We start from the raw sequence: 11,033 nt of genomic DNA, 5'->3' as shown, positions 1-11,033 counted from the left end.
GGGCCTATAACAGCAAGACAAGTGTCCTCTGTTTGCCTTTTTGTTTGCCAATAATACATATACATTTGACAAAAAAAAAAAAAAAAAGAGAGAAAAAAGAAAGAGAAAGAAAGAAATGGAAGAAAACAGCCACCAGCCGGCCCACAACCCTAACTTTTACTCAGGGAGAGAGAGCAAGCAAGAGCAAACAGCAGTATATTTATTCCTGACTACCATAATATATTGGGACGAAAAAAAGAGAATCACAGTCAGAGAAACGGAGGGGAAACGAGCATAGGTCGTAACACTTTTGCTATTGATTTGTGCTTCTGAGGGGTTGAATCCGGAGGCGTAATACCTCCCAATCTTAAGAATGCCCTCCATGATGAACTTGATCTTTTGAATAACTGGAAATCCACTGATCAGGCATCATGTGAGTGGATCGGTGCGAACCGCACTTCCAATTATGAACCCGCACTCACTCGGTCCTCGAGAGCCTACACTCATCTGAAATGCTGCTCGGCCACATTTTTGACAATCATGCCGATTGATGATTGAAATAAGGTACACATTACTTGACACGTGTCATTAGCATAATTACTGTTGGAGAAATTTATAAGCCCTTAATTGCTTATTTAAAATCTCATGATATATATATACATATATATGCTTCAGTTACCCGATCGTACTTTGCTGTGTATATTTATTATTTTGCTTCAGAATTTCAAGAATGCCTTTAGTTATTGGCAGTCATTTTTAAGTAAATATTATCAAATACAAATGACTTCATAGATCATTAAAAGACATGTTTCGCATGTAAATAGTAAGACTAAATTTAATCAAAATATACCTTTATGAGTTCAGATATCTTGATAACTGCCTATGTTCTATAGATGAAAAATCCTGGAGAAAATTTACACATGCAAAAGTATTGTTCGCTGCATCTCTAAAATTGCATGAGTTAATACCTGCATGCATCTGAAAAATGAAACCAAGTGACATGTGCGACATATTATTAATTGATGAATATCATTGAATTAACAACGAGCATCCTTGTTATATGTGCTTTGTGCAAGCTCTTATTTTGCAGAAAAAATTCAAAAAAAAATAAACAAGACCTCAGTTAGGCACAAGACCTCAGTTAGGCAACAAAACCAGCTGAGATGACGAAGCGACAGTAAGGCCATAGAGCCCGAATTACAAAGAAGATTCCGGGATCCCCTAAGAACTCCCGGGTAACCAAACAAGACCGGGATCCCCTAAGAACTCCCGGGTAACCAAAGAAGACTCCGGGATCCCCTAAGAACTCCCGGGTAACCAAACAAGACCGGGATCCCCTAAGAACTCCCCGGTAAACAAACAAGACCGGGATCCCCTAAGAACTCCCGGTAACCAAACAAGACTCCGGGATCCCCTAAGAACTCCCGGGTAACCAAACAAGACCTGGATCCCCTAAGAACTCCCGGGTAACCAAAGAAGACTCCGGGATCCCCTAAGAACTCCCGGGTAACCAAACAAGACCGGGATCCCTAGAACTCCGGGAAAACAAAATAAAAACGGCCGGTGAGGATCTTAAAAGACCTCCCGGAGCATAAAGACCAGGGTCCCCAAGATCTCCTGGCAAGAGAAGACCTCACTGAGGTCATAGCAAAGGAAGACCTCAATAAGGTCTTGACAAGAGAAGACCTCACTAAGGTCTTGACAAAGGAAGACCTCAATAAGGTCTTGACAAAAGAAGACCTCACTGAGGTCCTAGCAAAGGAAGACCTCAATAAGGTCTTGACAGAGAAGACCTCAATGAGGTCTTGACAAAGGAAGACCTCAATAAGGTCTTGACAAAAGAAGACCTCACTGAGATCCTAGCAAAGGAAGACCTCAATAAGGTCTTGACAAGAGAAGACCTCAATGAGGTCTTGACAAAGGAAGACCTCAATAAGGTCTTGACAAAAGAAGACCTCACTGAGGTCCTAGCAAAGGAAGACCTCAATAAGGTCTTGACAAGAGAAGACCTCACTGAGGTCTTGACAAAGGAAGACCTCAATAAGGTCTTGACAAAAGAAGACCTCACCGAGATCCTAGCAAAAGAAGACCTCAATGAGGCAGAAGACCTCAATGAGGCAGAAGACCTCAAAGAGGCAGAAGACCTCAAAGAGGCAGAAGACCTCAATAAGGCAGAAGACCTCAATGAGGCAGAAGACCTCAAAAGAGGCAGAAGACCTCAAAAAAGCAGAAGACCTCAATGAGGCAGAAGACCTCAATGAGGCAGAAGACCTCAAAGAGGCAGAAGACCTCAATAAGGCAGAAGACCTCAAAGAGGCAGAAGACCTCAATGAGGCAGAAGACCTCACTAAGGTAGAAGACCGGCAAAGATCTCAAAGATCTCCCGGAGCAAAAATAGCCAGAATCCCCAAGATCATCTGGTGCAACAAGCAAAAACAACTCATAAGAACATAGTTCTGATCTCACATAAAAATTGGGGCATGGGACCATAAATGAAAAAGCTAAACTCCGACCTCCCAAAGGAGCTCAAGTCATCAGGTAGAGAGACTTTAATCTCACACAACAGCCAAAAGTACCAAAGCATCATGCCGATCTCAAGAAAAGCGCGCAGTACTGGTAAACCCGATAAGACAGACCGAATTAAGGCAAGGCGATTCCTAAGCAAACTGCATACCAAAATACAAAGCCAAACAGAGAATCAGGGGCAATCATGAGAGGCAACGACCTCGAGAATTGACCGCTCACACTAAACCAACTCAGCTGACCTAGAGAAAGGTCCAAGCAACAAAGAGCCCGCAAAACGCTCGAAAGAAGACAGCCCATAAATACTCAAGGGCAAAAAACATACACAAGAGTCCAACGCTCAGGCAAAAATAATAAAAAGGCAAGAAAGGGATACTTCCGACAGGAACAGTTCTCAGACCATACGGTCATGAATAGAGTTTAAAGATTTATCCCCTCACCAGTCATGGAATAACTGCTGAGGAGATAAAGGGGCAATTGATGATCGCTGGATTTCTTCACCCCGGTATAAAGGCCAGGCCCATGAAAACAGTCCATGATCCGAAGGCTTCAATATTCCCCTCGAGAGCCAGGTCCAGCCCGCTCAGTCACAGGGCCGGACTCCGCCTAGACTCCTCAATCAAACCGGCCCAAACCTCTCGGCCCAGTAATCAGGCCCTCACCAGGCTCAACTTCAGCCCTACCATTCAACCCAGTCCGGAAAGGGGAAAATGACCAAGATGTCCCGCTGGTAGGTCCTTCCGCATGCGTATCAGAGGAGAATCATACGTATCAGAGGAGAATTAATGGCCGTTACGCATGGAGCAGGCGCCTGACACATCCGTACATACGGAGCTAGGCGACAGAAGACAGCTAGCATTGTGGCAGAGAGACAGATATATATATCACGGTAGAAGCCACGCAAAAGGGGGGGGACTCTCTTCTTCTTCCTTCTCCTTCCTGGACACCATTTTTATTCTTACTGTAACCCTTGCCTAAATATACTACTCTGAGCCATAAAATCTGACTTGAGCGTCGGAGGGCCTCTGCCGGGCACACCCGGTAGGCCCCTGACCATTCTTTCTTATTTACAGGTCCTTTCACCAGGAAGAACATGGAGAGATCTACCAGGGAGCCCAGCAAGAAGGGACCCAGAAGAAAACCAGATCTATCATGGACCAGGAAGAGAAAAATATTTATCACTTTTAATTTGAGCAAAGTTACCAAAACAGGACCGACTAAAGGATAAAGCTTTATAATGATTTATCAGTTTTTTTTTAATCAAGTGTTAATCTTGTAATAATGCTGAGAAACTGGATGATTATGCGTAATATTTGGATTAATAATGTTAGAATGTCTCCAATTTTTAAGACAACTATTAAAGAAATTATCCAAAACAGTGCAAGCGAATAGCTCAACTATGAGCCAAGCCTACCCATTAGTCTCACTTGCCAATTGGCCCATTGGCCAATACCCCAATAGGCTTTCTTGCCTGTTGGCTTCTTCCGCAGGAAAGCTTACACCTTTATCTGCGATTTCCTTTTCCTTCTCTAATACTGATACACGCTTTAAATGATATAATTTCCCACTCTATTTTCTGTTTTACTTTTTTTTTTTCCTTAAATTACCGATTTCACTCTCCATATTCCAGGCGGAATTGGTCACAGAAACTTGATTCCAAGAACCCTGTTTTCCCTTTTCAACTGCAACTAGGAGACTCCTCTATATATGTAACATCTCAAGTTTTTGGATCCACACTCTCATACCAAACCTCAGGGATCAATTTTAGCACATACCCATTTACTGGAAACTTGTCCCCTCTAGCCACGATCAATACATAACTCTGCAATTGATATTGTCTTTTTTCCTAGCCATGGAGAAATCTTGGAGAACTGTTTTCTTCTCTTGTGCTATGCTTCTCTCCTTATGCGTTCCATCATCTTTTGCTCAAACTTGCCGGGACCATACTTTCTCTAGCAATCAAGTATTCATTGCTTGCACCGATCTTCCTGTATTGAGTTCTTTTCTCTATTGGAATTACCATCCATCTAACCTCACCGCTGATATTGCTTTTCGCAAAACTGGAGCATCCACCAACACTTGGGTTGCATGGGCTCTCAATCCTGGCGGCCAACAGATGATTGGGTCGCAGGCTATTCTGGCTTTCCATAACTCCAGCGGTGTCCCGATTGCTTATACCACCCCAATAACCAGCTTATCCCCGTCGATGCAACCGGGGGACTTGAGTTTTCAGGTCTCCAATCTTAAAGCAGAGTATTCAAATGGGGATATGATAATCTTTGCTACTCTGCACCTTACCGGTAGCATGATATCGACCAACCAAGTGTGGCAGGAAGGAACCATGAGTGGAACTAGTTTTAATCCTCATGCCATGGATTCACCAAACAGAGCATCAGTGGGGACTATAAATTTTGAGAATGGCGCAACAGTTGCAGGAACTGTCCGAACAAGCAATGAGAAGAATGTAAGTGATCAAAGTCGATCAATTTCGTTATAGCCTTTTTTTAAAGTAAAAAATTTCATTATAACTAAAGGATAAGCAATTAAGGAATGGAATGTAATGGTGGTTTTCTATTGAAAAATTTTCAGGTTCATGGAGTACTAAACGCAGTGAGCTGGGGAGTTCTGATGCCAATGGGAATAATGATAGCAAGATACTTGAAGGTGTTTAAGGTAGCAAACCCAGCTTGGTTTTATCTACATGCAGCTTGCCAATCATCTGCATATATCATTGGGGTTGCTGGATGGGGAACTGGTCTTAAACTCGGCAGCGATTCTCCTGGAATCAAGTACACCAAACACCGAAACATTGGCATAACTCTCTTCTGCTTCGCAACTCTTCAGGTAATTAATATTTTCTTGTTTCATCTAAGAACCATTTAATTTCTTGGTTTGCCAATGTTTCTGTCATGTTAAATTCTTTATTTTTATTTGATAGTGATGTTTGGAATTGAATTTAATTTCTTGGTTTGCCAATGTTTCTGTCGTGTTAAATTCTTTCTTTTTATTTGATAGTGATGTTTGGAATTGAATATTGTTTGTAGGTATTAGCTTTGCTGTTGAGGCCAAAGCCAGATCACAAGTACAGATTATATTGGAATGTCTACCACCATTCCATTGGATATGTGACCATTGTTCTGAGTATCGTAAACATTTATGAGGGTTTTGATATTTTAGACCCTGAGAAGAAATGGAAGAAGATTTACACTGGAATTATCATATTCCTTGGTACCATTACAGCTCTCCTAGAAGTTATCACTTGGATCATTGTCCTCAGAAAGAAGAAAACAATAAGCTCTGACAAGCATATCAATGGAACTAATGGATATGGTGCTTAGAACACAACTAACACTCTAGGCTTCTCCTATACTAGTGTATTTTTTTTTTATTTTTTATTATTTAATACATAGATTTGCCTGTATCAACTTCATTGGCATTTAAGTATACACAGAAGATGCTCTAGATTCTTATTTTCGTGTTGTATACTCAATTTCCTTTCTTTTTAATATTGTTTTATTTTCTTATTAATTGATTAAATTTCAATTACAATTTGAAACACAAAATTTCATAATTATGAAACTCTCGGATATCCATGTACTAATAAATTAAATTCATTCATATAAGTTAAAACTCCAATACTTAAACGTAGACTTCCTCAATTAGTCAAAGGTTAATGTCTGTGTCAGGCTGAAGAATTTTCTCTTGTTTTAAAAAAGAATATGAAGTGTGCTCAATTTACATTTACATTTACATTGAGAATTTTGTAATCCTATAAACAAATAAAAATATAAATTCCCCATCAGCCAACATCACTACCAACTTCATAACGAAGTCCTTTTTTCAATAGCAAACTTGATTTTGTCTAGAAATTCATCTACTTTCAAGGTTCCAAGCTCCCCACTAAACCTGGATCTTATTGTAACACTTTGAGTCTCAACTTCCTTAGGTCCCACAACCGCCATCAAAGGAATTTTCTGCTTCTCTGCATTTCTAATGAGCTTTGGCAAACGCTCGCCATGGCAGACTTCCGTTCGAATGCCATTACGTCTCAGTTGGTTGCTCAGATCTTTGCAGTATTCAAGCTACATAAACACACAATTTGTTGCTTCAATGCAATTTTATTAATGGTATTCAATCTTTGAGAAAATATACTAATGTAAAGGCATTGTCATACATCATATGCAGCAAAATTTAATAGAAGTAAAAATAAAAGTAAAAAGAGAAAGAGAAACAACGCTCACCTGTGTGTCAGTAACTGGTAAAACTCTAACTTGAATCGGGGAGAGCCACAATGGAAAATCCCCAGCGTAGTGCTCTATGAGAACCCCAAAAAACCGCTCTAAGGACCCAAGCACTGCTCTGTGAATCATTATAGGTCGCCTCTTCTCCGAGTTTGAATCAACATAAGTAATGTTGAACCGTTGAGGCAAGTTAAAATCGACCTGCATCACAATATGGAAGTGATTATTATTCAGTTGAACCATTTCACTACAACGCATGAATACTTGCTTTACTGCTAGACAATAAAGCAGCAAAATACTGCCCTACAATACGATAAAGTTTAAAAACTTGCCTGTATTGTCGAGCACTGCCACTTTCTTCCCAGAGCATCCTCAATCTTAAGATCAATCTTTGGACCATAAAAGGCACCACCACCTTCATCGATTTGATAGATCCACCCCTTATCATGCAAAGCATCTTTAAGGGCAGATGTTGCTTTTTCCCATATATCATCATCTCCCACAAATTTATCTGGCCTAGTTGAGAGGTTCACTTCATACTTGCTGAAACCAAACTGCAGTAGTATCTCCTCTGTAAGATCTAGGACTCCCCTAATTTCATCTTTAATTTGATCTTCCAAACAAAAAATGTGTGCATCATCCTGCAAATATTTGTATCCAAGTTATGTTAGTCACCACTAGATGGGTCAAGTGCACTTAGAGTGGGAAGAAGAGGAAAGAAAATGAAAAACATCATATGCAAACAAAAATAAGAAAAAGAAACAGCCCCCCCCCCCCCCCCCCCCCAAAAAAAAAAAAAAGCCTTCTTTTTGTTCTGCCAGATATACAATGCAAATAAAAGATCCATTAATCACTTTGAACACATAAGCAGAAACTTCTCATTGAGCAGTTAGTGCATGTCTTGTGTGATGTAATTTGAATGTAGTGTAATAAAATGAATCTTCTAACGAAATTTTATTTGATTAAACTCTGTCATGTCCAATTACATGCTACTAACTAGTCCTTTATGTTTCCATTATTAAGAATTTCAGTAATTACAAAATATGATTAGCATTGTGCTCAGAAGCTCATTGCAGTTAGTTCTGCAAGGACTATTAATCGGGAGAATTTTTCATCAGGGCCACCATAAGATTATGTGAAACTATATAATCCTAAAATAAATTTCAACATCCAAAGAAGGTCTAAATGCATCATGCAAAACTCAATAAATTAAGGATGTTAAGAATATAGTATATGCATAAACTGACAATTCAAAGCTAGTAAGCTTAATAGCATTATACCTGGGTAAACCCTCTTACACGGAAAAGACCATGTAAGCTTCCAGATAACTCATATCTATATACTGTTCCTAGCTCTGCAACCCTGATTGGAAAATCACGATAAGAATTGAGCTTTCTTTTGTACACCAAAATGTGGTAAGGGCAATTCATAGGCCGAAGTTGATAATTCTCATCCTCAATCTTCATTTGATCATACATGTTCTCTCTGTAGAAGTCAAGATGACCACTGATCTTCCAGAGATCCACCTTTGCCACATGAGGAGTATATAGCAAATCATAACCATGTTCTACATGTATTTTCTTCCAGGAGTCTTCTATAATGTGCCTAACAATGGCACCCTTTGGGTGCCAGAACACCAAACCTCCACCAGCTTCATCCTGCAGCAAGAAACTTCACTTTTACAACAATATACTTTCAAGGGGAAAAAGAGCTAAGTAATAAATTCCAACAAGCTGTAGACGATAATCTCAGAAGATTGTTACCTGTATAGAAAAGAGATCAAGATCCTGGCCAAGGCGCCTATGGTCTCGTCGTTTAGCCTCCTCTTTGAAGTAAAGATAGGCTTTTAGTTGTTCTTCATTCTCCCAAGCTGTTCCATAGATCCTCTGCAACATTTGTCTGTTTTCATCTCCTCTCCAGTAAGCACCAGCAACAGATTCAAGTTCCACAGCTTTCTTATTAATAAGGCCAGTAGACTCAACATGAGGCCCGGCACAAAGATCCCACCATTCTTCACCTGGAAGCACAATCAATTAGGAATTAGATGAGTTGTGGACAATAAGAACGAGTAAAGCAAATTTCACTGTGACTCAAGTTAACCAATTTGGATAACTCTTCAAGCACTTCATCTTGTGGTCACAAGAAGGTACAACAAGTACTAGGCCTATAGGTATTACTTTATGTTTTTTGTTTTTGTTTTTGTTTATAACACACAAACACGCACACTCATATACAGTTACTTTATTGCTTTTTAAAAGTAGGCTCTTGCACCTTATTAATTGTGATGAATAGGGTGGGGTTAGGAGGGGGAGGACTATACATCTCATTGTGCAACCAAGATTCATCACCAGAATCTAACACTACTTTTTGCTTTTAAAATAGCAAACACTAAATGTAACAATCTAACCAAATGGTGCCTATTAAACCTGCTAGTAGATATGCAAGAAATCAAGTATAGCAACTGAAAGATTGCAAAGCAAGCAATTTATTTAGTTCAGTTAGCTCAAAGTCCTGCCAAAGTAGATTAGCTCTTCAGTTTGTTATTTTCAGTTTTCACTTCTATTACCAAGTTAGTTAAATCTGGCAGAGATTAGTGATACCTGAAGCAACAGTATATAGCTTCTTCTTGTACATTCTATTCATTCAGTACAACTTTACAGAGGACTGTACTCTCAAGTTATTTTCTTTCCTAAATCTATTGGCAGAAATGAAAGCAATACAGCACAAGTAAAACAAAACAAAAAGCTAAAAACAATAAAAACCAGAGAGAAAGTTTAATAAAGAGAAAATAATATCACACGTATTAACAAGCCAGGCCTTACCAATATGATAGATAGTAATGGGATCTTCTTTTATGCTTTCCAAAATTTCCATCTTGTAAGGTTCCTTAACAGCCATTATTCTTCTCTGAGCTTCATCTCGGGATACTTCTTCTCTTACAAGCGGTAAATTTCGGGCAATAATGCGATCCTACAGATGATATAAGAAATGAATTCCCTGAGAGCTAACAAATTTTTTTTCTCACCCTCATGACCTTCCCCACTTCAGAAATCATCAAAACAGTAATTAGAGAGAGAAGAAACTCACCATCTCCTTCTTAATCCTCTTGAGGTCTTTATCAGCCAACGGCTCCATATCGAAATCGTAATAAAACCCATATTCTATCCATGGCCCAATCGTCACTTTTGCTTCAGGGAAGAGCTTTTGAACAGCCATGGCCATAACATGCGCACACTGTAAACATCGAACGAATCCAGAAAACAGTATTTCCTCATCAACAACTTAATTACTTCTTGAATTATGGTACACAATAATTAGATTAGGCAAAATGTGGGCATAAATGACAAAATTCCCATTCAATTCTTTTCTTTATCATGCAATAGAAATTCCATTTCCCCATTCTTCTATTTTCCCAGAAGCCAAACAGAGGAGAAGATATCTCAACAACAAAAATTAGGATAAAAAGAAAAGGAACACAGAAAATTTACCGTGTGGCGAATTCTCAGGAGTTTCTCTGACGATTCATTAGTGGGTAGAACAATTTTCTCTTTTTCCTCTTTCTGGGTCTCTTGAGCAGTGTCATTCTGGGACACAGTCGCTGACTCAGTGGCAACTGCAGTAGAGAAAGAGAAGCCATTTCTCTTCCCATACAAAGCACAAAAATTCCTGGATTGGGCTTGAGTTTGGAGCTTAGATATCGAAACGAAACGCTTGAGAGGAAAGCAAAGGGGCAGAGGAGGCTTTAGGTTGCTAAGAGAAGTGGGCTTAGGGAGGAAAAGAGAAGGAGATGCTTCCATTCTTTATTGTTTCCTTTTAGGCACTGGACTCTGTGCCTTCAGTGGATGTCTGGCGCTTGTGGTGCTCATGGCGCTGGTTTTTGATAGGGTCCTCTCCATGTGGGTTGCTAATCGGATCTCCTTCCTCGACCCGACCACTCTCTCTCTCTCTCAACAAGTTTATGTCTATTGTAATTTTTATTAGAAAAATGTATTATTCGGTTTTTATATGATAAAAAAATATATTATTTTATCATTAATTTTTAAAAAATATTAAAATATTTTTAATATTTTAAAATTAATTAATTATTTTATTAATTTTAATTATTAAATATTTTATTATTTAATATTTATAATTTAAAATTTTATTAAATGATCTTTTAATTTTATAAAAAATTTATTAATTAATTTTTAAATTAAAAAATTAATTAATAAGTTTCTCATACCATAAAAATTAAATATTATTTTTTTTAAAAAAAAGCCAACTTCAAATATTCTCCCTAAGCTGAACAGG

The 11,033-nt window shown here is 38.8% G+C and overlaps 2 protein-coding genes across 2 annotated transcripts; one reads left to right on the top strand and one right to left on the bottom strand.

Moving 5' to 3' along the window:
• Window positions 1–3,996: 3,996 nt before the first annotated feature.
• On the top strand, window positions 3,997–5,907 carry LOC110627815 (cytochrome b561 and DOMON domain-containing protein At4g17280). The gene is made up of 3 exons (XM_021774185.2): window positions 3,997–4,966; window positions 5,092–5,346; window positions 5,547–5,907. Exons 1-3 carry the CDS (start codon window positions 4,355–4,357, stop codon window positions 5,838–5,840), a joined length of 1,161 nt encoding a protein of 386 aa, XP_021629877.2. The 5' UTR covers window positions 3,997–4,354; the 3' UTR covers window positions 5,841–5,907.
• Window positions 5,908–6,184: 277 nt separating this feature from the next.
• LOC110628448 (threonine--tRNA ligase, chloroplastic/mitochondrial 2) lies at window positions 6,185–10,683 on the bottom strand. Its single transcript, XM_043949118.1, has 8 exons — window positions 10,232–10,683; window positions 9,831–9,977; window positions 9,566–9,713; window positions 8,507–8,760; window positions 8,024–8,401; window positions 7,076–7,384; window positions 6,744–6,944; window positions 6,185–6,584 (listed from the first exon to the last, which is right to left on the bottom strand). Exons 1-8 carry the CDS (start codon window positions 10,538–10,540, stop codon window positions 6,324–6,326), a joined length of 2,007 nt encoding a protein of 668 aa, XP_043805053.1. The 5' UTR covers window positions 10,541–10,683; the 3' UTR covers window positions 6,185–6,323.
• Between the last annotated feature and the right edge of the window lie 350 nt (window positions 10,684–11,033).

The sequence above is a fragment of the Manihot esculenta genome, chromosome 12 (assembly GCF_001659605.2).
Source record: "Manihot esculenta cultivar AM560-2 chromosome 12, M.esculenta_v8, whole genome shotgun sequence".
Lineage (NCBI taxonomy): Eukaryota > Viridiplantae > Streptophyta > Magnoliopsida > Malpighiales > Euphorbiaceae > Manihot > Manihot esculenta.
This window is presented reverse-complemented; position numbering and strand designations above follow the sequence as displayed.

Excerpts from the sequence above, each read along its gene's own strand:
- LOC110627815 (XM_021774185.2), top strand. The coding sequence starts at position 4,355 with ATGGAGAAATCTTGGAGAACTGTTTTCTTCTCTTGTGCTATGCTTCTC. Across the intron at positions 4,967-5,091 it reads GAACAAGCAATGAGAAGAAT|GTTCATGGAGTACTAAACGC; the intron begins GTAAGTGATCAA and ends AAAAATTTTCAG. Across the intron at positions 5,347-5,546 it reads TCTGCTTCGCAACTCTTCAG|GTATTAGCTTTGCTGTTGAG; the intron begins GTAATTAATATT and ends TATTGTTTGTAG.
- LOC110628448 (XM_043949118.1), bottom strand. The coding sequence starts at position 10,540 with ATGGAAGCATCTCCTTCTCTTTTCCTCCCTAAGCCCACTTCTCTTAGC. Across the intron at positions 9,978-10,231 it reads TCCTGAGAATTCGCCACACG|TGTGCGCATGTTATGGCCAT; the intron begins GTAAATTTTCTG and ends CGATGTTTACAG. Across the intron at positions 6,945-7,075 it reads GGCAGTGCTCGACAATACAG|GTCGATTTTAACTTGCCTCA; the intron begins GCAAGTTTTTAA and ends ATTGTGATGCAG.